The 27658-nt window shown below is 43.6% G+C and overlaps 1 protein-coding gene across 1 annotated transcript; it reads left to right on the top strand.

The window, feature by feature from the left end:
* Positions 1–791: 791 nt before the first annotated feature.
* On the top strand, positions 792–12248 carry NUDT7 (nudix hydrolase 7; the record flags this gene model as incomplete). The annotated part of the gene is made up of 5 exons (XM_079723644.1): positions 792–826; positions 3323–3476; positions 6136–6294; positions 10944–11433; positions 12142–12248. 4 exons carry the CDS (start codon positions 792–794, stop codon positions 11310–11312), a joined length of 717 nt encoding a protein of 238 aa, XP_079579770.1. The 3' UTR covers positions 11313–11433; positions 12142–12248.
* Between the last annotated feature and the right edge of the window lie 15410 nt (positions 12249–27658).

Genomic DNA, 27658 nt, shown 5'->3' with positions numbered 1-27658 from the left:
GTTTCTGATCCAGCAGCCCCGGGGCGGGACCCAAGAATCTACCTATTTTTAACAGCACACAGGTGGTGCTGACGTGGACGGTCATGGCTGGTCCCAGGACCACACTTGGAGAATAGCTGCTTTCGACGTCAGCTCCGCTGTCAATCTCTCTGGTTAGCCTTCTCTGATCTGTTTCTCCCTCACATGCTCTCCAAGGACTAAGGACTTCTGCTTTATCTATGTAATTTTTTGATTCGTGTCTCTCTCTCCCATTTGACCGTAAGCTCTGCGGTGTCTTTTCGCTCACTGCGGGAGCTGCATCCAGCACAAAGTACGTGCTGGGTAGTCATGTGTTGACTGCTGTTTAGAAAAGTTGAACCAACTTGACCTCCTAGCAACAGTGAGTGCGAGTGTAAGAAGCCTCTCAACTCACCAGCACTGCATTTTCACTTTTGTCTTTTTTCACAGTTGTCAATTTCAGAATGCCTCATTTACCTCCAGCATTTGGGGAGAGCTGAGAGCTACTTTGCGCGACCGGGAGGGCGCGGCTTTTAAGCCCCACTAGCCCCGCCCCCACGTCTCGCCCCGCCCCGATCCTCCGCCTACGGCTCTCTGCTCAGTCCTGCTTCCAACCCTAGAACCCGCTTCATCCCCGCCTCCGGCCACAGGCCCCGCCCCATATCCGTCCCCAGGCCCCGCTTCTCTCCCCGCCCCAGGCCCAGAGCTGCTCTGCGCATGCCCGTCCGGGCGATTTGTTTTTCTCCCCCGCCCGCCCCGGGAGGAGTTACCGGAAACAAACTTTCCCGGGGACGATGTGGCGATCCTGTCCTCCCCAGGAGCCAGTCAGGTAAAGCCTCCCCGGCCCTGGCACCCCGAGCCCTGCCTGGCCCGGCCTTGCTCGCGGCGAGACCGAACAGATCGCTGGCCACGTATGACCGGCGCCTTTTGGCTACTTTTGCTGAGCCCGCTTGCCCACCCTCCGAGCCCGCTCTCCGGGCGCTCACCTCTCTTGGCCGCTCGCAGGGTCCCTGGGCCTTCGCAGCTTCTCCCGCCAAAGACAGAGCCGTTTGTGGCTATCGTGGGGGCACACCCCTCCTCCAAGGGCTTTCTTCTTCCGCTCACCCGGTCTCCAGAGTCCGACCTCAGGGACTGCGAGGCCGCGCCAGGCAGCTCTGGGTTCAAGGTCGGGATCTTGGGTCTCAGTTACGTAACCTCTCTGAGCCAGGACGTGATCGTGTTTTCACCTTAATGAGAAAAGCATGGGAAGAAGGTGAGATAAGCCCATGTCCAGAATGGGGTGGCTGCTACTGTTGGTGTTTTTATGGCGATTACCCCAAGGACCAGCCCCCTAATGGGGACGTTTTTGCAGACTTTTGCTTCTGCTGGTCCCTCTGGTCAGTTCTGGGCGCCTCTTAAAAGCCACACTTTTAAGTAGTCCCTCGCATTCCCGGTAGGGACAGTGTCCTTTTCTGGACGCGGGCCTGTGTGCACGGGATGCGCTCTGGAGTCCCCTCCAGTGCCAGCGTTCCGTTTCTCTTTTCAGGCCATGTGGTCGCTTTTGACATCCACTGCTGTTACCCAACCACATTACTGAGCATTCTGCCTCGTAGAAAGAAGCAAGAATAGCAAACATCTCTGGCAACAACTGCCTAAGGACTGAGACATTTGTGATAACATGTTACCATTCCTTGGGCCCTGAGTGTCAGCCACAGAACCATGGCATTTAATCATCACAAGTATCTTCAGCATGTCACGGGTGAGGAAAGGGCGGCTTAGAGAGGTCGTTCCTAACACTTTGAAACCAGTTCTGCCTCACTTACATACCCGATTCTGCCCCTTATGCAAAACTCCCTTAACCATAGAAAAGTTAAAATCAAACTGTTAGTTTCTAGGGCTGCCATAACAAAGTGTCCCAAACTGGATGGCTTAAAACAACAGAAATGTATTCTTCCACAGTTCTGAGGCTAGAAGCTCAAAATCAAGGAGTCAGCAAGGCCATGCTCCCTCTGAAGGCTCTAGGGAAGGAACCTCCCTGCCTGTTTCAGCTTCTGGTGGCCCCAGGCATTCCTTGGCTTGTGGCACCATCACTCCAATTTCTGCCTCATCTTCAGACCTTCTTCCTCATATATGTGTCTCTCTGTGTCGTCTCCTCTTCTTATAAGGACACCAGTTATTGGATTTAGGGCCCACCCTAATCCAGGATGATTTCCTCTCGAAATCCTTCCCTAATTACATCTGCAAAGATCCTGTTTCCAAATACCATCCTGTTTTCAAATAATGGTTTTTTTGGGGAGGGGACACTATTTAACTCACTTCACAAACCAGCAATAAAATACACCTGTCAAAAGGACCAAAACAGACCCATAGTTATGGATTCAGGGCATCATTTGTGGTTATAAATCTAAATACTTGGCTTTTACTAAGTCACAGGTAGACCCAGCAATCTATGTTGTAACAAGACCTCTGGGTGATTCTGTTGCTGCTTAAGTTTGGGAACCACTGTTACAAGGCATTTGAAGACAAGGGTTTGATAATGTGACATAAGGGCCAGGTTAAGAGAAAGTCCTTAACCTTACCATGGTCTAACCTTACAGTGACTTGCTCTGCAAACCTGTCTTCCTGAATATTATTATGGATTTCAACATTGAGCTACTGCACTGTTGAAAGAATATTTACCATCATTTAAAATTCATTTAGCTTTTAAAGTGAACTCAGGTACAGAACTGTGTTCTTAGTAGTTTTTTGCCTCATTTTAGCTTACCAACAGTCACGTGATTTGGGTATTAGTACTGCTGCCATATTATTAAAAAGTACACTGAGACTCAGAAATGGTAAATGCCAGGACACACAACGAAGCAGAAACACTCAGGATTAGGAACTTTTTTTTTTTTTTTAGGAGTATAGATGTTTTACAATATTGTGTTAGTTTCTGCTGTACAATGAAGTGCATCAGCTATATGTATACGTATATCCCCATATCCCCTCCCTCTTCAGCCTCCCTCTCCACCCCCCATCCCACCCCTCTAGGTCATCACAGAGCACCGAGCTGAGCTCCCTGTGCTACACGGCAGTTTCCCACTAGCTATCAGTTTTACACATGGTAGTGTATATATGTCAGTCCTAATCTCCCAGTTTGTCCCACACCCCCCTTCCCATGCTGTGTCCACACATCCATTTTCTATGTCTGCCTCTCTATTCCTGCCCTGCAAATAGATTCATCTGTACCATTTTTCTAGATTCCACATATATGCGTTAATATACGATATTTTTTTTTATGACTTACTTCACTCTGTATGACATCATAACTCTGGTTACTAAACTGTTTGGTTTGTTTCCATTTTAGAAACAGTTTGATAGATGACGCTAAGGCCCGCTTAAGAAAACATGACGTTGGGACCAAATATTCTCACTTGTTGTCTAACAAATGTTCCATCCTTTTACCGTTGTTGGCTAAAGAAGGAAAACTCTACCTGTTGTTCACCCTTCGGTCAGAGAAGGTAGGTGACAAAAAGGCTCCTTCCATTAAAGTCTCAGGACATGTGAAAACCCCATGAAATGCTGTCACTGGCACGTATTTTGAGGTTCTAGATTCTCACCTGTACTCTCAAAATTGTGATGTTCGAGAAGTACATGAAGCCACAGGATAACAGGGCTGTTTTGGAGAAGTTTTGGAAAGTAAAATAAGTAATTTAGCTAGCAAGTAATTTAAAATACTTTTAGGCCAGGGTTTCTTATCCAGCCACTGGCATTTGGGCTGGATAATTCTTTGTTGGTGGAGTTGGCCTGTGCATTATAGGATGTTTAACAACATCCCTGGCCTCTACCCACTACATGCCAGTAACACACACACAGACAGACACACACACTCACACACACTTTTGTGACAACCACAAATGTCTCCAGACATTGCCTACTGTTTCAGCAGGGATGGGGAGGGGATAAAATTGCCCCCACTGAGAGCCACTGTTTTAGACTACTCCCACCCCAGGTATAATGTGAAAATTCTAGAGCACTGAAGTTGACAGCCTGGGCCCTAAGCTGGCTGCCTATGTTCGAATGCAGAGTCTTGTTGAAGCTGTGTGACTTTGTCCTAATTAATTACCCTCTCTGTGCTGTAATGTTTTCACTTGCAAAATGAGGACAAGCTATTAGTACCTGCATCATAGGGCTGCTGTGAGGGCTTTACAGGGTAACAAATGTAAAGCACCTAAATTGGGCTGGCACTTGGCAAGGATTCAGTAAGTCTCAGCTGTCACCTTTAGTGTCATTAGCAGATGTGGCCTGAGTTTTTATGATAAATCGTTCCACTTTAAAGAAATGTTGGGCTTGGGAATGGAGTTCCCTTGGGTACACCCCTGGGTACTGTCACTCTCCCTTGCTATTGGGAGTACTTCTGAGGAAAAGTTGGGGAAACAGTCATTTCAAAGTTATCCTAGTAAAAAAAGAAAACAAGCCACAATAATGAGAAAATAGGCTTTGTAAGCAGAATAAGAAGTATCCCTTGGGTGCGGTCAGGGGGAAGCTGAGGAATCAGCTGAAGTTTTTTGGGTTTGGGATTAGACATGTGGATTCTCTGTGGTCTGGGTCTGGCAACAATGACATAAACACATGAGATGATGAAAATCCAAGTTCCAACGGGAGGTACTCAGTGGGAAGCAGGGACCAGGGTCTGTTCCCAGCTCTGCCAAAATCACCAGAGAAGCACTTAAATATGTTCTTAATATTATCAGACAGACAGACAGTAGTGTAGAAAATCTAGAGAACCCCAAAATGGGTTTCGGTTTCACTCAGAGTTGCTTTGCCTGTTGATTGTTACGTAAGAATCATCTTAGACCATAAATTTCACAGACCTTTTCTGTGAAAAGGTCACATTTTTTTTCAAAGAAGTATTTCAATCTAATTACATCTGACTTTAGGCCCTATTTGGCTGTGGGAGTAAGAAATTCCCTGAGGCATTACTGGAGCTGTGTCCCTCCCTGGAGTCTCATATAAGCAGGGCCCCAGGAGACAGACAGACAGATGATCGATGGTGATAGATCGATGATAGATAGACAGACAGACTGATAGATGATAGATAGACAGATAGATGATAGATAGATGATAGATAGATAGATGATAGATAGATAATAGACAGATTATAGATAGATGATAGACGATAGACAGATAGATAGATGATAGACAGATAGATAATAGATAGATAGATGATAGATAGGCAGGCAGATAGATGATAAGTAGACAGATGATAGATAGATACATACATACATAGATGATAGATAGATGATAGGTGATGATAGATAGATGATAGACAGATAGATGATAGATTATAGATAGATTACAGATAGATGATAGATAGATAGATGTTAGATATATAGATGATAGATGATAGATGACAGAAGGATAGATGATAGACAGATAGATGTTAGATAGATGATAGATGATAGATAGGCAGATAGATGATAGAGATATATATCTGATATATATAGATATAGATATCTGATATATATAGATATCTGATATATATAGATATAGATATCTGATATATATAGATATAGATATCAGAATATATATCTGTATCTCAGAATATATGTATCTATATATATAGCTGAATCACTTTGCTGTATACCAGAAACTAACACAACATTGTAAATCAACTATACTCCAATGAAAAAACATATTAAAATTTTTTCTCTTAAGGGTTAATTTTATATTATGTGAATTTGACCTCAATTAAACAAACACTTTAAAAAATAGTTACTTATAGAGCTGTGCTGAGGACTCAGTGAAAAGAACTCCACGTGAAGCAGCATGCCCAGAACACGGTAAGCACTCAGTAAAGGTTACTGAGGACATTGCTCTTTTGGTTCTCCTTTTGTTCCACTTTTTTTCCTCATCCATATATATCTGTTTGTGTGTGTATGGTATCTTTGGAGGGCAAGGAGAGAAAAATCAGAAGTGAGGGTAGTTCTCCAAGTTCATTTTTTAAAAGGATTCAAAAAAAAAAAACCAAACTTTTCTTTTTGGTCTTATTCCCACTTGTTACCACGAGTGTGGGAATGGTCTCTGGCACAAGACAGAAATTCAGTGCATACTTGTTGAGTGAGTGAACAGCACCAAACTTGGAATCCCACACTGCAGCTCTTTTCCCTCCATATCCAGCTGAGGAGGTCGCCTGGAGAGGTCTGCTTTCCTGGAGGCAAGTGCGAACCTACAGATGCGGACGACGTGGCCACGGCTCTCCGGGAAGCCCAGGAGGAAGTGGGGCTGCACCCTCATCAGGTGGAGGTCGTCTGCCGCCTTGTACCAGTGCTGTTTGACGTAAGGCTTGGGATGGAACTGGGTTTCTTAGACTCTCATGAGCACACAGTGGATATCTTCAGGATTCCATGTTTGGCCAAACAGGGCCCTCACGAGTGCTGTACCTAGTCAAGAGCCTGGTTCATGTGTGGGACTTTGCCCCTTGTGAGCTAAAAGGCCTTAGGCAAGCCCCCCTTCCTGTATGGGCCCCTTCTTCCCCATCCAGAAATGAAAGGGCTGAACTCCATCAGTGGTTTTCAAACCAGGTGCTGTGGAACCCTGCAGATGCCTCAATTGTTTCATTAACATTCAGTTCACATTTATTTTTCTCCAGTGTGCATTTATTTTGAGAATTCTCTTGAAACAATAATACACACTTGAGCATACCAAATTTCAGCCCCTCGGAGGCCACCAGGGTATCACTTTTGCCCTAAGGATACTCATTTTTGCACATACCGTGGAACCAAGTTTCTCCATGTCACATTAATTGAGCAGTATCCTGAGATCACTAGGGAAGCTGTTTAAAAACAGTTACTACTTGTAACTGCATTTCTGTGTGAAGCAGGATTTCCTTGATAGTATATACCAAACAAACAAACAAACATAACAACAAAATGAATCCTGGGGCTGAGATAGCCAGACCTTATTTCATATGAACTGAACACAACAATTTCGTTGTTGTACTAATTGACTTTAGAAGAAGTAAATACTAATTGACTTTAGAAGGAGTAAATTTGAAGTTGGATAACAGTGTTGTTTTATCAGTGTAACATTATTCATATAAACTTTTAATTTTAGAATAGTTACAGATTTACGGAAAAGTCACAAAGATATCACAGAGAGTTCTCGCATACCCGTACACGGGTCCCCCCCTTATTGACATCGGACGTCACTGTGGTACATTGGTGACAATTAAGAAACCAATGTTAGTACATTACCATTACCTAAACTCCACTCTTGTCTTTTACTAGTTTTTCTACTAATGTCCTCCTTTCTGTCCTGGATGAGATCCAGGACACCATGTTGTGCTTGGTTGTCATGTCTCCTTAATCTCTGATTTGTGACAGTTTCTTAGCCTTCCATTATTTTCATGACCTTGACACTTTTGAGGTGTACTGGTCAGGTATGTTCTAGAATGCTCCTCAGTTGGGGTTTATCCGATATTTTTCTCCTGGTTAAGCTAAGGTTATGGGCTTGAGGGAAGAATATCACAGAGGTGAACTGCACTCATCACATATCAGAGGTAGGTGTAAATTTTTTTATGTTTTAAATAGTATCGGGCTTCCAGGTGAATTTTTATGTCAAAGGAAGAATCCCACTGATACCTAAAAATTAGAAAACCAGATCACCCTTTGTGAAGATCGGTGGTGCTGAGATATGTCTTAGTTGGGTCCATTTTAAAAATAGAAAGGTCACCACTCAAGGGAGATTTAGTTTGGAAGAAGCTAATGGCAATAAATGCATCCTCGATGAAAAAGAAATGAGACAGAGAAAAGGAACATGGGATTAGGACAAGGTACGTGTCCATTACTTCCTCTTCAACTATGTTTTCTACTGGGAGCCCTTTTCAGAGGATGTCTGCAAACCCCCCAGCACATCTTAGGGATTGATTTTAGAACTCTTGACAAAACGCATAATGGTTTTAAGTTCCCAAAGTAAGAGTAACTCCATTTCCAAGGTCCCCAGGAGCTACTCAGTTCTGCCCTTGAGGGGATAGGATACAACAGTGTTCACAGGTGTTTATGGGTCTTCAGGAGATCGTGGACCAGACGCTCCCGGAGAAGGAGGTTTCTAAGATGACCTGCTCGTGATATAATGCTGATCACATCAACGAGAAATTAGAATGAACAAAGGCTTTCAAGAAAGGTGTACAGTGTTTAGAAGCGCTAGTGAGAGTCATTTTGTTTTTTGGACCTTGCAGATCTTTTAAATGTGCTACCAAAATGCCATTTATTTAATGCTTAGAAGCCTAATCTAATCCAGTGGTTCTTAACTGGGGGTAATTTTGTCCCCCAGGGAACACAGGGCAATGCCTGGAGATGTTTTGAGGTGTCATTGGCTTTTACCCACACCCGGCGTTAATCCTCCCACGCCTTCCAGCCCCCAACCTGCTTGTCCTTTTGTCGTACACGTATAAACTTCTCTAAGCAAGGGCCTTGGGGACCATTCTCCTGTTTCTCTGTACGTGGCCCATGCCTGCCAGTCTCGATCCTTTTCTTTGCCTCCCAAAGGCCCAATTCCTGTAACATTTCAGTGGTGTATCCTGACTTCCGGGGATGTTTCTCATAGCCTGCAGCTTCTTCCAGGGGCCCTAAAGCCTGCCTCACCCTAGGCCACAGCAGAAGCCTGTCTCCATGGCATTTCAACTCAGCAAATGGCCAAATTCAGAGTTTTATGGGTCCTAGGATGTCTGCCATGCACCACCTTCTTTTCCCCTGCCAATTCAGACACCTGTGTTTCTAGAGACCGGATGTCCAGAGATGCTGCTTCATCCACAGATTCCCACAGTCTCTCTTACTCTTCTAAGCTTGAACCATATTCAATGTGCCTGACTCTGCACCTGAAACATTCAGTCTTAAACCATGATCTCCTTTAGGCTTTGATTTTTTTTTCCCCACCAATTTCCTCAGACTCTGACATGCCAATTTAAGGGCCGGCACTGCCATGAAAGTCACTGTCCATGCACCTGCCTAACAAGTGTGGCCCTCAGTCCTCGGGAGGGGATGAAATCGGAGCTGCAGCTGGGAACTCTCCACCGTCGTATTTAAGCCACCCGCTGGTGTGCCGTCTCGGAGATATGGTGACACGTGTTTGATAGAATTTGAGTGTGTGGGCAGCAGGCCCGTGGTCGAATCCTGGTTTCTGCCAAGTGTTAGCTGGACGTGACCTTGGGCAAGTTTTTCTTGTCCAGTTGCCATTGTTCAAGCTTCCTCGTGGGCAGCTTGTTGTGAAGAATCGGGGAGGGTGTTGGATTCTAGAGAAGGTTATGATCTTTGAATGGAAATAGCAGCCACAGATGCATGCTGAGCGATACTCCAGGCTCTGTCCAGATGCCTTCTTAGTCCTTTTAGGCCGTGTTTCTGATACACACACCAGCAGCTTTCTTCCAAGACCTGTGCCCTTGGACTACTGGAACCGCCTCCCCTGATGCACAGAGAGGCAGCACTGCCTTGATTTACTTCCAGCCGGACAGTCCTCAGCCAATGACTGAGCGGCATGAAAGCCCAGCCCCCTCATCTCGTGGGACAGACTCGAAGGTGTACTTCACACCCCACAGGTCCCCGCAGCATCCTTGCCTGGCTTCCCTGATACCCGTCTTTCTTCCCTGCTCCCTTCCTCACCACTTTCTCCGGGGAGCACTTCCTTAAGAAATCACTTGCATCTGAGTCTTCATTGCAGAGGCCGCCTTTGGGGAACCCTGGGACAGAAGAGGCTGAGCCTTCACACAGGGCCAGGCACAGTGAGGGCTGCTGCTGGAACAAAGCCTCTGGCCTCTGGCAACTCATGACCCCAGATTTCCCACCCTAAGGATGTCTAAAGTCTGTGCTCCCATCCTCCGCTCCTGGTCCAGATGCTGACTTTCATCGTTAATTTGGTTAATGGTCTGAGTCGTCACTGTTCTTTTTTTTTTTGGCCGCACCATGCGGCATGTGGGATCTTAGTTCCCTGACCAGGGATCAAACCCATGCCCCCTGCATTGAGAGCGTGGAGTCTTAACCACTGGACCGCCAGGGAAGTCCCAGTCATCACTGTTCTTAAACATGCTTTAGCTGTCCTTCCTCAGAATTTTCCACAGGCCTGTTTATCCTCCTATAGAACCCCAGCCTCACAATGTATCCCTGGATTTTCCCACCCACTTCCTCTTAGGAGTTCTCCCAGGAATTCCTGATTCTTCTCACTTTCTAATTCAAGGTCATGCAGCCCTTGTCAGCTCCTACACTAAACTCCAGGCCTCCCCTCAAGATTTTCAGTAGAATCTTTCAGTTAACAGCACCCTACATTCATTTCAGCACAGTAGTGGTTGTAAATAGAAATCCCCCCACCACTTATAAACATATATGTTATGTAAAACTATATATATATATATAATTTTCCATAAATGGGAATATGCCACAATTAATATGATGTCACTTTTCTATTGATAAGATGGCACATGTCTATACTGATAAGGAAAGGTGTCTATCACATTCTTTTTAAGGGCTGCATAGTACCCCATTATATGGATATAGTTGTAATTGACCTACCCTAAATATCCATCCATTGAGCAGTGATAACTTTAGTTTGGGACTATTGCAAATAATGCTTCAGTCTTGTAGGTTCTTTTCTCACTGGTAGGAATTTATCATACAGATGTACTCACACAAATGCAATTTCAGGGCCAAAGGGAGCACATTTTTATAATACTACTAAATCTCTGTTCCAAAAGATTGTACCAATTTATGTGCCCCCAAAATAGCATTTTCAGACTCATCTGAGATGCTGCCTCAGGTAGGGCAGAAACCACTCCCATTTAGGGGGACATAAAGTTTACTCATGGAGCAAGTTTTATGTAACTGACTGCTTTGGCCTGTGAGCTTAGCTTATGTAGAAGTGGCATGCTTTTAACCATGCTTTTTTTGAAACGGTATGTCTTCACTTCTCAGTTTGTATCTTTTGTGTTTTGCTTTCAGAGAGATACATTGATAACCCCTGTTGTAGGATTTATAGACTCCAACTTCCAGGCCAAGCCTAACCCCGATGAAGTTAAGAATGTGTTCCTAGTGCCTCTGGAATATTTCCTGCATCCCAGCGTCTACCAGCAGAATCACCTGACACGCTCTGGTCATCATATTATTATTCACTGCTTTGAGTACACGAACCCTGAAGATGGTGTGACTTATCATATCCGGGGAATGACTGCAAAATGTGCCTTGTTTGTTGCCTTAATTATTTTGGGGAAAAAACCCTCCTTTGAGGTTGAATTTAATCTCAACGATCTGATGTCATCCTCTGAAGAGTCTTTACTGAAGCTTCATAAACATGCTACAAGCAAGTTATGATTTATGAGACCAACACCCAAATAACTCTCTAAGCGGTGTTTGTGTGGGCTTATCCACAGAACAACAGTAATGCCAGCTGTTGGAATTTTATCGGTACGAATATGTTTCCTGCAATATGAAGGTAAAGCCCTTGCCTTTTTTCCAGTTCCCCTCTATTATCTGAAAAAGCAAAAAGTCTTTCAAAAGTAGAAAAATGGGGACTTCCCTGGTGGTGCAGTGGATAAGACTCCACACTCCCAATGCTGGGGGCCCGGGTTCAATCCCTGGTCAGGGAACTAGATCCCACATGCATGACGCAACTAAGAGTTCACGTGCCACAGCTAAGAAGCCCACCTGCCACAACTAAGACCTGGTGCAACCAAATAAGTAAATAAAAATTTTAAAAATAATTTTTTTAAAGTAGAAAAATGTGTTTATACTGTTGCATAATTTCACCCACAGTATATTTAACAATGCTTTCCTTACACATGTAAGAAAAAGGATCAGGCACATAGTAGGCACTTAATAAATATTTGTTAAATGTATGATCTTGTGGCATTCATCTTGTTTGTAGGAGGTAGTACCTCTGTCTGTCGTTACATGTGACAAACTTCTGACCGGCCATCAAAATCCATCCTCCTTTTCTTATTTGGCAATAGAGTAGAATCTGAGCCCATAGCTGCCCAGGTAGAAACAGCATTACTTAAATTCTGGTGCAGTTCAATGTAGCTCTGAAATTTAACTTAAGCCATTGGGATGTGAGTGAAAATTGTTCTTGCAGTCATCTCCAATTTAAGGGACAAGCCAGATTCTCTGGATTCTCTTTCCCTTTTCCATGATTTATCTGCAGCCCAGCCTTGACTACACAGATGAAGACAATTCCTGCAGGAAAGTTAGAGCCAGAAGATGGTAAGAGCCTGGATCTCTGAATGAGTCTGTGGAGCAAAGCAACCCACCACCCTGGACTATTCACTTGGGACTGTTACATGGGAGAAAAATAAAATTCTGTCATTTCTGCCACTGTAATTTGGGGTCAGTTTGTTACAGCAGAGCTATAGCCCTAATAATACACCATAACACTTGAAAATGGTTGGATGGATATTCACCCAAACTTGAGGTGTTGCCAGCAATTAGAATTCAGGATGATCTGCATTTAACATATGAGTTATGGGACATGCACAGGACAACTTTAGGTATTGGTGGGGTTTGGCAGTCATCCAAAATAACTGAAATGAAGGAATATGAGAGGCCTGCAATCAGGAGAGATAACATTATCTGTCTTAATATGATAGCAGAAAAACACTGATTTCAAGCACAATCCCCAAATCAAAAGCCAAAGAGACAACCATTCTGAATCGCATGCCTTGAAATCTACCACATCTTACATGGGCATCACCATATATCATGCTTTAGAGTTAGCAGGGATTTCTTCGTTTAATTGTGGTATCAGCCGTCCTGCACCAGATCAGGGGCGGGGTGGGGGCGGGGTCTTGAATAAAGCCACACAACCTCAATTGTATGATGGCACTTTCCCATTTTCCTGAGTATTATTAGATTTTTAGAAAGCCAGACCTTTTTTTTTTTTTTTTTTTTTTTTTTTTTGCGGTAGGCGGGCCTCTCACTGCTGTGGCCTCTCCCGTTGCGGAGCACAGGCTCCGGACGCGCAGGCTCAGCGGCCATGGCTCACGGGCCCAGCCGCTCTGCGGCATGTGGGATCTTCCCGTACCGGGGCACGAACCCATGTCCCCTGCATCGGCAGGTGGACTCTCAACCACTGCGCCACCAGGGAAGCCCAAGCCAGACCATTTTTAATAAGACTGTGTTGTAGCTGAAAATGGGATGCCCACAGTAAACTCATCAGTCAGCCATGCAACTGTCCATTGCTACTGAGTTTTGATTTTCCAAGTGCTGGCAGAGGAAAACATTTGATCTGCTGCTTTATACCCATAAACGTTGAAATGGCGCAAATCTGGCTCCAACCACGAAAGCAGATGGTGGGTGAGCTTCCCCATTAACATTCTGTAACTAGCCCTGCGTGAACAGGCCTGAACTGTTTCCGAACAATTTTGGAGGCATTTGCAAATGTGTATTTACAATCTGACAGCGGTGTAATTGCCGGGTAGATGGCTGACCTCTCTGGCAGTGTGGAAAGCCACCTTTCTGAACTGTTTGTTTATGCGAACGCCACAGACCTGCCTGGTTTCTAAGAGGAGGTGGCCCAGCTGAAGTCTACACTCTGAATGACACCCATGGCCACCCACTTTAAGGGGCTCAGTGATGGAGGTATTGCCCCCACCCCCCTTTTAGTGGTGTTAAATAGCCTGTTACAGACAGACATCTAGGAAGTCTGGCTCAAATAAAAGAAGTTATTGGCAGAGTACTGATCTCACGGAATATACAAAACCACTGAAAAAATCAGTCTCAAGGAACACAGCGATGGGGATCAACCCCTACCTCAAAAGCAAGAGGATGTGAACCTTTACTTCTGCATCCTGTCGTTATTATGACAATAACCATCCTACTGAGTTTATTGATACAGACAGAGAAAAACAACAGAAACAGTGCTTCAGTCCCTAATTCCTCAGAGGAAACTCCATTTGGCCTCGCTTGGGTAACCTGGCAGGTTTCTAGGAACGTACAGACATGTTCAAGGGCAGGGGTCAGAGCTGGGGCCACAATTGCACGTGTCTCCCTAAGTCCCCTGAGTCAGCAGGCTCTGGGTGGGAGCATTGCTGAAGATGGAGGGGGCTGGACAAACATGCCCAAACAGCTACTGCCTCCAGTCCCTAAAATCTGTAAGGTCTGTGGATTCTGCCAGCCAGGCATCTCAATTCTGTCTCCTTCTTTGCACCCCTGCGGCCTTGGTAAGCAGGTGCTTAAGTCTGAGTCTAGAGTCAGGATGCCTAGATTTGAATCCCAGCTCCAGTATCAGTCCTTTCGGCGACCTTTAGCAAGTTACTCATTCTCTATAGGCCTTAGTTTCCTCTTCTGTAACATGGGGTAGAGAAACTATTTTAGGGCTATTGATGGGATTAAAAGAGTTAGTACATGTGACCCCTTTACTTAAAGCTCACCCAAATGCTCAGAATAATGCCAGGGAAACAGTAGCAGTATTACTGTTAGTAATTATGGCATTATTATAACCGTGACATTATATTACAACCATAATAATAAGCATTGCTATTTCTCTAGTTCTGAATATTATCATTTTCCTACACCAGAAGTTCCTGAATTTTCTTGGTTCACAATGAGTACCCTTGGCATCTCAGTAATTTTTTCACAGTACATCCAGGCCAAAGGAAACACCTAATAATTTGGTTTATGTTATTATAGGCGAACAAGTTAACAAGTGTTTATGTCCTCCTAACTTGGTAGCCGTTTGAAAATACACTATATACTAGAAAAATACTATTTTCATTTCAATTTAAAAAAACACAATTGCTTATTGATGGGATGTGTGCACCAGCTGGTCACCCAAGTAAATGGAAAACTCAAACACAGTCATATAATGGGAATAAACACACAGTCACAGAGAGGAGGGACAAGATTTGAGACTCAGGGAAGCCATCCCAGAAGAAGTGGTGGCTGAGCTGAGCTTTGATGGGTAAGGAGATGCTACCCAGGTGAACGGGACGGTGGTGGTGACGATGGGGACTATTCTTATTAAGCACCTGTTATATACCTGGCCCTTCACTTTGATTATTTCATTTAACCCTCCACCAACTCTCTGCAGTGAGTACTATGATAATTCCCATTTTTAGGTAGGAAAATTTGAGGGTCAGAGAAGTTCAGTATTTGCCCACGGTCACAGAGCCAACATCCAACAGGTATGAATTTCAAAGCCCATATTCTTTCTGCTACATCCACTGACTCAACATAAGACTCATTTCCTAGGGACAGAGGCAAGAATAGAAGGTTAACTTTATGTTTCCCTTGAATTACCACGTGGGAAAGGGAAAGCAAAACTAAATAAATTGGGTGAGAGCAGAGTTTATGTTTGCCTTTGTCATGTCCTCCAGCTTATTCAGCTGGTGTTGCACACAGTGAAATGAGTGATTAGCTACGATGATTTTAATTAAAATGGAACATACCAATAAATAAATGAGAGTGCTGGCATCCTTGCTCATTTAACCACCCCTTTCATGGTGCCAGCTTTCCGGTTAAAGAAATGAGACGGGGAAATGTTCCTCCACCCTTTAGACAGGATGAATAAATATAATTCAAGTCTTTTTCTTATTTCCAGTTGCTTTCTTACCTGAGACTGGCACAAAGTTTTGATAAAATTGCTGCCATCATCAGCCCCTGGTCCAGCTGTCCTTGATGTGGCATATTGGGGTCCCTCCTAGGGGCTGTGTATAGACTCCATTCAGAAATCCTGCCTGCCCTCCCAGCATCACTCAGCCACCTCCCTCTGCCTTCCCATGGTTGCACACCACTCAGACTTAAGAGTCAAGTCCTCTATGCCAACTCCTCCAACCACCCCTATTTCATAGCTCGGACACTGCTTCCTCTCACCCCTTTGCGTACCTGTTTAATATATGTATATCTTTCTGCTTATTCCAGCCATGACCCTGGAAGGAACAGATCCTCAAACCATGAGACCCCCTCTGTCTGACTTCCCCTGGCCTCTGGTGAACGGACCAAGGATCCATGGTCAACCCAAAGGTAGCATCTAATTTGACGGCCAGTAATCTATGACTTGTGTGGTCTACTTAAATAGCTGAGCTAAGTCCATTAGATTTTCCAAAGAATCTGAACCATGCCAGAAGATGATAGATGCCCAGGAACTATTTTGACCCACATGCATGCTGAGGAGTAAGCCCGAGAAGTTAGAGTTTAAAGGTTAGTTGGACAATAATTGGTGGAAATGTCTTTGTTGTAGGTAGTAGTTGTCATGTCAGAGATTCCACTAGAAACAACTAGAAGAAGAAATATTTCCCAAAGCAACTTAAAGATCCTTTTTAAAGGTCTCATATTCAAGTCCATAAATTTTTATTTTCTAGATGTAGGCTTGGTTTGATATTTCCTTGACTATAACTTCCCTCATTTTTTATTTTATATGTTTGAGCTTTTGTTCCTTACTTCACCATGATTGTCAATGGGACCTCTGTTTCCACTTTTTCTTTTTCACTTATTTCCCACGTGGAACTTGAAGTTTTTCTTCTGGTGATTTTGTTCTACCTTCTTAGTTCATTTCTGTTTCTTTATTAATTTGTGAACAGATTCTGCTCTGGGCTCACTTCATGTCCTTCCACCAACCTGGAGTTTTTCTTCTAAATCTGCTACATCCCATGGATCCCATAAAGCATTCTGAGAAGTTGCCTACATTTTTTTTTCTGACTATAAATCCATATGGCTTAACATCAGACCAGATGATAAATTAAAGATAGTTTTGCTAGAACTCCTAACCTGTTGTAAACATATACCGATCTCAGCCCTCTGTAGTGAATTGAATAGGGGCCCCCAAAAGACATATTCAAGTCCTACCCCCCAGTACCCGTGAAGGTGACTTTATTGCAGATGTAATTAAGGATCTTGAAATGAGATCATCCTGGATTTAGGGGGGACCATAAATCCAATGACTAGTGTCCTTATAAATGGCAGGAGAGAGAGATTTAAGACACACAGACACAGAGACACAGGGGAGAAGTGTCATGTGAAGATGGAGAAGAGATTGGAGTAATGCTACCACAAGCCAAGGAACACCAGCAGCCACCAGAAGCTGGAAGAGACCAGGCAGCCTCCTTCCCTAAAGACTTCAGGGGAAACGTGGCCCTGACCGTACCTTGATTTTGGACTTCCGGCCTCTAGAATTGTGACAGAATGCACTTCTGTTGTCTAAAACCGCCAAGTTCATGGTCAATTGTTATATCAACCCTAGAAAACTAAAACCTGATGCTTCTGAAACCACCCCCCAGTTTGAGGGCTAGCTCTCCCCTCTGTCTCAGGAGTAACATAGAAACAGCCAACTGTTCACTGCCCTGGATTGACACACAGCCTAAACTCAGTTAATCAGATTTATCCCCTCAGTAACTCCCTTGAGATTAGGACAAAGCAGGCAGAGTCTATGTGCCTGTTCCCTAGAGAGCAACCTTGGGTGTCCTCACAAACTAGCTCAGTTGCTAGACTATACATTCCATGAAGGCAGGGGCATTCCCAGGGTCTGGTAGTAGTGTCTGGCATGCAACATTTTCCAATGTTTCTTATCTCAGCAGCTCAACCCAGAAATCGAAGTTGCCTTTGACGCTCACCCTTACCCGCTGCAGCACTCAGTCTGTGCCCCAACCATATCCCTTGGGCCCTACCATTGCCAGGAGCTCCAGACCACTTCTAACAGCCAATTCGTACATCTCTGTTCCTGAAGACGTTTTTTAAATCCATAGCAGGCAGGTTGGGAGTGCCAGAAAATGAATGCTCCCACATCAGCCTTCAACCAATGACGGGTGGAATTTGGTGTATCAATAGCCCAGCTTCTTTACCCCTTGAGTGGGATAATTCTGAGACATGATTCTTCCCTGGCTCCCAGAATGAACTAAGCCCTAGTCCCGTCGCTCACTAAAGTAACTGGCTTAATACCTCCTTTTTTAGTGGCTGCCTTCCCTCCTTTGTCTCTTTTCCCCACCCCCATACCAATGTGCCCTGTATATTCCAATATGTTGAGTCTTTGGCTCAGAGTTCATTTCTGGGTGAACCCAAACTAAGATCCTCCTATATCCAAACTTTCACCAAACTCTATTGAATTTACCTTCAGAATATCTGTCAAATAGTTCTTCCTATCTCTACTGACATTAGCTTAGTTTAAGCCACCACAGACTTGTGCAAAATATCTACTTAGGAATTACCATCGCTCGGCACCATTTTCCTGTACAGCCAGCATTATTTTTTCAACCTTTCAATATGATCATATTTTCCTTGAGACAATTTGATCATTCCTCATTGGGTTTTGTTTAACATTTATTTTTATTATATTTATTTATTATAAATTTTAAAAATTATTTTTGGCTGCATCGGGTCTTAGTTGTGGCATGCAGGATCTTTGTTGTGGCACGTGGGCTCTCTCACTGAGGCACACAAGCTCAGTAGTTGTGGTGCGTGGGCTCAGTTGCCCTATGGCATGTGGGATCTTAGTTCCCCGACCAGGGATTGAACCCACGTCCCTGCATTGGAAGGCAGATTCTTTACCACTGGACCATCGGAGAAGTGCCCTCATTGTTTTTATGAGAAAGAGGAATAGAGCTTGTAAGCCCTGTGTCTGGCTCCTGTGTGTTGTACCATGTGCCTCTTCCCTGCTCACCCTGCTCCTACAACACTTGCTTCAGTTCAGGGATGCCACAGGACTCTTGCACATGCTAACTGCTCAGTCTGGAACGATTTCCCATTTGCCTTTGCCTATTGTTAACTCTTACTCATCATTCAGATCTTAGCTTCTCAGGGAAGCCCCCTCTGGCACCTTAACTAGGTATGTTTCCCTGGTTCTATGTTCTCTTGGTACCATATACCTCTCCTATAACTCCCATCACAGTTACAATATCATATCCCTTTGTCTGATTCTTTGATTGATGCCTCTCTTCTCCTCTAGACTCTGAGCTCCAGGACAACGAATCATGTCTCAACAGTGGTCCATCACTGCACTCAGAGCACTTGCTGCAATGCTTGGCAAAAAGGAGATGCTCCATAGATATTTATTCAATGAAAGAATGAAAGTAAATAAGTAAAAATGCAGCTATTTCTAATCAAATAGCCAATTCAGTAGGCCAAGGAAAAAATTCAGTCTCTTCCCAGCTGTCTACCTGACAAAGGTTAACCTAAGGTGGCCCGATATCATTGTGAGTCATTTCCCATTTACTGTATGAAGTATTAAGTGCCCTACCATGAGTCGACATGAGTAGCTCTTATCTTTAACCAATTTTTGCCTTGTACCTTAGTTATTTCCATACCTAGCTGTCTGATGTACTTTCCTACGAGCTACCAGAGGACAAGAATTAGAGCCTCTTCCTCCTTCTATCCCCACTGCCTGGATATATTGGGGGCCCATGCCTCTTCAGATCTAGATAAACTTGACTGGAATCCCCGTGGTAATTCCAATGCAAACTCAATTGTCTCCCAAGATTTATTCAAACCCTTAGGGGCTTACATTTCTTCTAATCGCCTCTGGTTCAATTTCCAGCTTCAATGAATCTTAGTTCTGCATCCTATACCTTGAGGTTTTGCCCCACCTCCTTTACTGTAGTGTCAACCCAAACTCAGGATGGAGACCACTTCTTCTTGTTTTTCCCAAGATTGCCTTTTACATAAATCTCTGAGTGACTTTAGTTGGAGACACAGGGGTATCAGCCAGGTAAACATAAACTGCAGAACTTATATTTGAATATCGTGTTTTCTTTTTTCTTTTTTTTTTTTTTGGTGGTACGTGGGCCTCTCACTGTTGTGGCCTCTCCCGTTGCGGAGCACAGGCTCCGGATGCGCCGGCTCAGTGGCCATGGCTCACAGGCCCAGCCGCTCCGCAGCATGTGGGATGCCCCCGGACTGGGGCATGAACCCGTGTCCCCTGCATCGGCAGGCTGACTCTCAACCACTGCACCACGAGGGAAGCCCTGAATATCGTGTTTTCTTTTTCTTAAAAAGCCTTGTCCATTTCTGCCAAATCGGGTTTCAGGCTGACGCTGTGTTTCTTAGTGCTCTCTCTGGCCTTTGTCTTCTCTAGCTGCTTGCACCACCAGTGAGGCACTCATTTTTTCTGCAGGAGAGTTGAATCTACCTATTTGATTCCTTGCATCTCATGCCCTCTAGGACTTGTCTTCCATATCCAATAAGCCTAGCAATGAATTTTTCTAAATAAGAAGAATTTATACATGGTACATTAATTCCTAACACCTTTTTCTCACTCCACTGGATCTTCTTTCTTTCTTTCTTCCTTCCTTTCTTTTTTCCTTTCTTTTCTTTCTTTCTTTCTTGAAATGACTGGGTGAAGTGAGGACAGCCTTATAGCCAAACCCATGGGCACTGGATTAAAAATATCCATTTGTGCAAAACACGTTTGATGTGTAAATGCACTGATCTTGTAAGGAGACAGATGAGCCTGGGAAATGGTGATGGGAGTGCATGATAAGATCAGAAGGACTTGGAGTAAGAAGCTGCATTTGAGGCGTGGGCAAGAGGAGGAGAGCGATGAACAATAAGGATCAGAGATTGAGACTGGGTTGCAAAGGGTGTAGGTGAAAGAGAGTTGGATGTGAAGAATTTATACTGAAAGAGTAGTAGGGGTGACTTTTAGGAGAGAGGTGGTGAGAGGAGCCACCTTGAAACAGAGACACCATTGGGTCACCAGCCAGCGTAAGTGAGCATTGGACCTGGCACTGCCCATTAGTACACTGTGTGGTGGTGGGACAAATTGGGAGATTGGGATTGACATATATATACTATTATATAAAACAAATAACTCATGAGAACCTGCTGTATAGCACAGGGAACTCTACTCAAGAGTGGATATATGTATCTGTATAACTGATTCACTTTACTGTACAGCAGAAAATAGTACATTGTAAAGCAATTATACTCCAATAAAAATTAATAAAAAAATATACCATGTGACCTTGGACACATAAATCAAACTTTCTGAACCTCAGTTTCCTTATGTGTAAAGCAGACTTGAACTCGTTGGTCTCTAAACAATGTCTACTTCTGAAATCTTGAGTTCTGGACTCTCTCCAACTCTATTTGAACACATACAGTTAATTAAGCAGTTTTGCTGAATGTTTTACAAAGGAAAAATCTGACTGAGGAAAAGAAAAGAACTGCTTTTTGTCTACTGTTTGAAGCTAGCAGCATGCAGAGTTCATTATGTGAAAATACCATTTGGGGAGATTAATTAAAAATTCTGACATTCAGAGCAGGGATTTGGGGCAGGAATGTACAAGTCCAGAACTCTGGGTAGAATTAGGCATCTAAACATTGCACCTTATTAGGCATATAGTCAGGTGTTAGGAGGGGGACATGTGGAAGCCAACATTCCAAACCCAAGTGCTGGTAGGCTTTATGCATTTTGTTTGAATTACTGCACGTTTAATAGGATTTAGCTACAGTGCCTCTGCTCAGCAATCTGTTTCCTTGGCAATGCAATCCTCAGAGGGGCAGAGGCCATATGGAAAACAAGGGTCATTTTGTAATTTCGTAAGTGAGGTGCAAGGAAGAGAATTTCATTCAATGGACATCTTTGTATTCCCTCTACACACACAGTAAGGAAAAGAGTGACCAGCACATGGTAGGTATGCACAAATGGGATGCACTCATTATTATGAGAAAAAAAATTCACCCTATGCATCATATTATAATAGATGCCCAAACATGCTCTTTTTCCAAAAAATGCTTGGCAGACACAATAACTATTCTCCATAGTTTCACTGGCTCTTTTCTTCCTACATCTCTCACATGCATTCCATCAGCAAGTCTTGTTCATTCTGTGTCCAGTTCATATCCCAAGTTCATCCAGGTCTCCCCGGCACTGTGGCAGGTGGTCCAGCCATTATCACTTCCCACCTGGGCCTACAACAGTCTCCTAATTTGTCTATTTTTGCCCCCTGCACTCCATCCTTCATGGAACATCTAGAGTGTTCATTTGAAAACATGAGTAACATCATGTCACTTCTCGGCCTACCTCTCTCTCCCTCTCTTCAGAACATAAGCTCTGGGAGTGTGGGGACCTTTTATTATATTTTATTTTCTGCCAGGAACTCAATAAATATATCTTGAATAGATGAGTGAATTAATTTTGTCTAAAATTAATGGTCAAGTCATGTTGCCACAAAGAAGTAGGTCAGCACGATAATGGAATAATATCATTGATTACGTAAAAAGTCTGCCGGAGCACTTCAGTTTTTATTTTTAGTACTTTTTAAAATTGATAATTTGCTTCACTATATGACAACTTTATAACCATATATGTGTCTTTACTTATGTTTCATAATTGTTAATTTTTTTTTCTTTTAAAAAAATATCTAATTTATTCCAGCTAAGTGCCCAGCTCTACATCTGTATACATTAGGAAAAAATGAGGACACTCTAGACACCCAACAACTTGTGAACTGTTTAAATAAATTATGATAAATTATAGAAAAACATAGGTAACTCCATTTTGTCAAATAATTTTATCCATACCTCTCTATTTAGAAGGATGTTCACCAAGCTGTTTAAAATTCTCTTCTCAGAAAGGGGGGTTGGGATTATGACTGTCATTTAAAAGAAAAACTTTGAAAGGCTATAAAATATAAGGGCTTGGAATGTTTGAGTTGGAGGAGAGAGTTTTTCACTTAAAAAAAAAAAGCCAATTCCTAAGTGAAAAAGAAAAAAGACAGGAAGTAAAAATTCAAATTCTGAAACCAAGATTTTCTATTCGCAAATTCAGCTGGGGTGCTCAGATAACGGTAATCCTCAGGACATCTTTGCAGCCATTGGCTTAGCTGGCCGGGCCACACCACGACAGAACATCGATGGCTTTGAGACCATTTCCCTTTTGTTCTCTCTTCTTCTCCATCCCTCTCACGCCCCACAGCATCATCCGTCTACACCCCAGTACTGTACTATATTCATGTGCCTGCATTGAAAATCGGCTCTGTGTAAAACACTCAGAGAAGGTGGAGAAGGTTTTCTGCATGTGGGCTGTGACGGCTCCTCCTCTTAGGCATCTGTTCTCATCTACTGATTCACATGGGGTCTGAGCTCTGTCCTGGGAAAGTAAATTGAAACATGCCAGCAGTGGGAACCAGCAATGCACAGGCATGTCAGGGCTTGGTGGGACAGAGCAAGTTGTCAGGAGGCCCTCAGGGCCCCGAGGAGAAAATCAACCTGCCAGAAAAAGAGTCTAGAATAACAGACTGAGACTGGGAAAAGAACCAGAGGCTTCTTTGGGATTTTTCAAAAGGGAAACATCACACAAGATGCACAGCGGTGCCTGCTCATCCCCCTGCCACTTCGGTAGTGCCCGTGAGCATGCCTTCATAGGTCTGAGGTTCTTGACACTTACTTGCCTTAAACAATGTTGATGTAGCTCTATTACAAAACCATGCCCTGGACTGGTCCACCAAGGTGGGGGAAAAAGTTTGTAATCATGCAAAATTTCAAGGCCATGTGACAATCACAAGCTTCCTGAATTGAAGATATGGGTTTACATTATGGCCAGATGTGGGTAATTATTTGAGGGGAAAAAGTTTTTAATCATGCAAAATTTCAAGGCCACGTGACAATCACAAGCTTCCTGAATTGAAGATATGGGTTTACATTATGGCCAGATGTGGGTAATTATTTGAGGGGAAAAAAAAGGGTGTGAGCCTTCACGTGCAGAAGACACTTGCTTCTCATTCCACAGATTCTTTTTTTTTTTTAAATATTTATTTATGTATTTATTCGGTTGCAACAGGTCTTAGTTGTGGCAGGCAGGCTCCTTAGTTGCAGCTCCCGGGCTTCTTAGTTGTGGCATGTGAACTCTTAGTTGTGGCATGCATGTGGGATCTAGTTCCCTGACCAGAGATTGAACCCAAGCCTGCTGCATTGGGAGTGTGGAGTCTTATCCACTGCACCACCAGGGAAGTCCCCTACAGATTCTTAATATAAAACTAAGAGCAGGTCCTTTCGTAGGATCACAGATTTTGAAAACCTTCATTCCTCTGACCACAATGATCAGGCAACTCTTCTCCTGTGGCCTCCTCTTCCACCCACCCCTCCTGGAAGGAGTTGAGTCTAAAAGGACTCAGATAACAGATGGAATGAATAGTCGTGTGTCTTTACAGCGCTTTCACGCTGCTTCCTGTTTAGCAGTCCTTACAATCCTATGTGTGAGACTGGACAGGTTACCCCTGTGTATAAGGAGTAGTATAAGGGTATTTGGTGATGTTCAGTGCTTGCCTAAGAACCCGAGGCTATTTACTTGAGGGTCTCCACAGCAGAGCTGATTCCCCAGTTCCACCTCCATCAGATTTCTCATGAAAGACAAAGGGAAGAGAAGCTGTGCCTCTCACCAGCGGGCTCTGTGGTAGCTACGCTTGTGATCTGCCCAGCACGTTTTCCTTTTGCCCCTGGCCATGGGTCATTAGTGAATGTCCCAGTTGCATCTGTCCGTACAACTATTTTTTGCTTAAGCTGGTCTGAATCGGGTCTCTGTCTCTCATAACCACAGGAAGCCTAACACCAAATGCATTAATGACCAACAGCTTTGTCTTGCCCCAGTCACTCCTTTTGAGGTTACTGTCATAGAGCCCAGTGTGGCTTTGCTCCTGTTTGGGCAGCAAAGTTTCAGATATTTTTAAAGGATATTATGGAAATAGGGGGAAATACAATACTATTCAATCTTGTGCCCTGAGAATTCCAGGCAGCGTTGAGTTCAGAAGATCCCTAGGAGTCACATTAAGAAAAAACACTAAGCAGGTGACAGAGCGGAAACTGACTGCCAAAAATCCTATCCTTTTCTATCTCCACTGGAGGCAATCGGACAAAATTTATTAATTTTGACTTCCAGCTAATAACATATCAGGAGATAAACTCACTGATGAACTTTTTCATTTGGAACAGAAGGCCATCGGTGTTCAGAGGGCACGAGACACTGTTAAATTAACGCTTCAGCTCTGCTGGGAGGACCAGAAAGTTGTGTTTCTTGGACTAAACTCATCAAATAAATTCTCTTGGCTATAAGTACTCAGGCCTCAGGGACAGACAAAAGTAAACAATGAGATTATCTTGATCTGCTCACACTTTACAGTGATTTGTTCTGTATAAAGTTTCCCTTCTCCAGCTCCCCACTTGAATCTTGGCTGTGCTATAAAGAGAAATGAACCATGCTGCCTATTATTTATTTCTCAAATTATCCTCAGTTACTCTAAGACTGATCAATAAAAATGAAATCATTAAGGGGCCAACATATTGAAAAAGCCATAATATCCCACACAGCTGGACTATAGGATTCTGTTGTCAGATTTCAAGCCCAGAGGCAAGAATCCCCCTCTCCCTGCTAGCGCTTCTATAAAAACAGCTACTCCAAAGAGGACAGAAATGAATGGGACCAGCCCCAATTTCGGAGAACCTGGTGGCTGAAAGAAAAAGGATTAGGTCCATATAATGATGCTTCTAACAACGATAGCACAGAATCATAACTGCTGTTACCACTTTTCAAGGCTTATTGCTACTGTTTTTTTTTTTTGTGGTGATCATAATTTTATTTTATTTATTATTTGCTTTTAATTGAAATTAGTTGATTTACAATGTTGTGTTAGTTTCAGGTGTACAGCAAAGTGATTCATATATATATATATATTTTTATATATATGAGTGCGTATATGTATTGTTCTAAAGCAGAGAATTACAAACTATGGCCCAAGGCCTGTTTCTGTCAATAAAGTTTTATTAGAACACAGCCACACCCATTCATTTACATATTGCCTGTGGCCACTTTGGCTCGACATTGATAGAGTTGCATATGGCCACAGAGACCTATCATCTACAAAGCCCCCAAATATTTACTCTCTGACCCTTTATAGAAAAAAGTTTGCTGAACGTGGTCTAAATGCTCTTCTAGCATTTTCTTACACAGCCCTCATAAAGACCATGAGGCAGGTTAATGCTATTTCCATTCCCACTTTACAGATGAAGAAAAAGGCCCAGAGAGGATTAAGTAACTTCTTCAAGTAAAGCGGAGCTCCATCCACTTCTATTTGTAAAACTTACATTCTTAATGAAGCCACAGTGCTGTCTCCCTAATGCAAATAATACTATTGTCCTCCACTAGCGCCGTCTAGAATGTATAAAATCTGCTGCCCAGGCAAGAAAAAGTAGCCTTTGGCACAAGACTCTAAATAGTAGATTGAGGGGGTGAGTGCAGGAGGAATTAGAGAGAAGGAGAAGGCCCTTTTGCATCATGCATTACATAAATATCAGTCAGCGGTCAATGGTGCCACCACAAAATTAAAACTTCTCTGCTCAAATGTACTCTCTCCTTTCTCCTCCGAACCTCTGATGATCTGGAGTAATTTAGGAAATATTCAAGGATTTCCCTTATGTTCTATGCCATAGAACAATACAAAAACATTGCAAAAAGAAAAAAAAAACACCTTGTTAATACAGGACTTCGCCATTCAGAACTTGGAGGAACTCTGTGGGAAAGTCACACGTTAGGTTATTCGATTCCATCTGGGACTATAAAACCAAGAGCACATCAAGACCAGCCACAGACATCTTGGCTGTTTGAAGAAATCAGTCATTTTCATAATGGCTGGAGAATGATGGAGATTTATGTAGATTTGTTCTGATCATCACCACACCTCCAGCATGGCTATAACCCTTCCTATATACGGGTGAGGAGACCCACCCAAGCCACAGACCTGATGAGGGGTAAAGGACACGGTCTCCCTCTGTGGCCCCTGTTTGGCTCCCGATACCATTACTGTTCCATTCTAGTTCTGCATCTGCGCTTTCTTTTCCCATTTGAGCCCTGTTCCCATCCCTTGAGTTTGCCAAATGCCCTTGGCTTCTCGGATTTGACCCCCGGAGACAGCCCTCTTTAAGGGCTGGCTCACGCTCAGTCCTCCACTGTCTCCTCTACCCACCAAATGGAAGAGGATGCCTTGTATTTCTCTACCCCTGATGCCCATGCTTTGCACAGGACTCTGACCACTCGGCATTTGGACTGTCGCTTTACCTAAGAGGATGCCCTGGCAAAGGCTCTGGTTCCTTCTCAGCCTGGGTCTTGGCAAATACAATTTTAATCCCTGTAATATGAATATATTTCATTGGGGGATTTGAGGACCTCCACTGTACATATATATTACCCATTATTGAGAAAAGGTGGTGGAAGAAAGTAGGGAAAAACCCTACTCACTCTGGAGTTAGATACTTCTGGACCTATCACCTCTGACCCCATGTAGGTGTGGCCAAAGTCCTTTAATCCTGTAGGCCTTCATGCACTCATTCACCAAATGAGTGCATTAAGGTGTCTAGTCTGCAACATTGTTGGAAGTAATAGAGGCAATAAAAGTGAGCAGCTTCCAGACTCCCCACCAACAGGGGCGCTGCGTGATAAATGGTAGCATCACACACCCACTCCGGGGTCATCACGGCACAGACTCCTGCCCATCAGATTTTTGTCTCCAGAGTTCTGTGCCCACAGCCACCTCTCTAAAACTCTTCATTCTGATCAGTCTAGTTTGTGTTCACCCCACGGCTCTCTAGTCCATTTCTACTCCAAGTGTGGTCCCTGGACAAGCAACGTGGTCCTCACTCAGGAGCTTGTGAGAAATGTAGAATTTCAGACCCTTCCCCAGACCTAGTGAATCGGAATCTGCATTGTAACTGTTTCCGGTGATTCTTGTACATATTAAAATTTGAGC

This window comes from Hyperoodon ampullatus, assembly GCF_949752795.1.
Source record: "Hyperoodon ampullatus genome assembly, chromosome: 18".
Taxonomy (NCBI): Eukaryota; Metazoa; Chordata; class Mammalia; order Artiodactyla; family Ziphiidae; genus Hyperoodon; species Hyperoodon ampullatus.
Note: the sequence above shows the minus strand (reverse complement) of the source record. Positions and strands in the feature narration are given on the sequence as shown.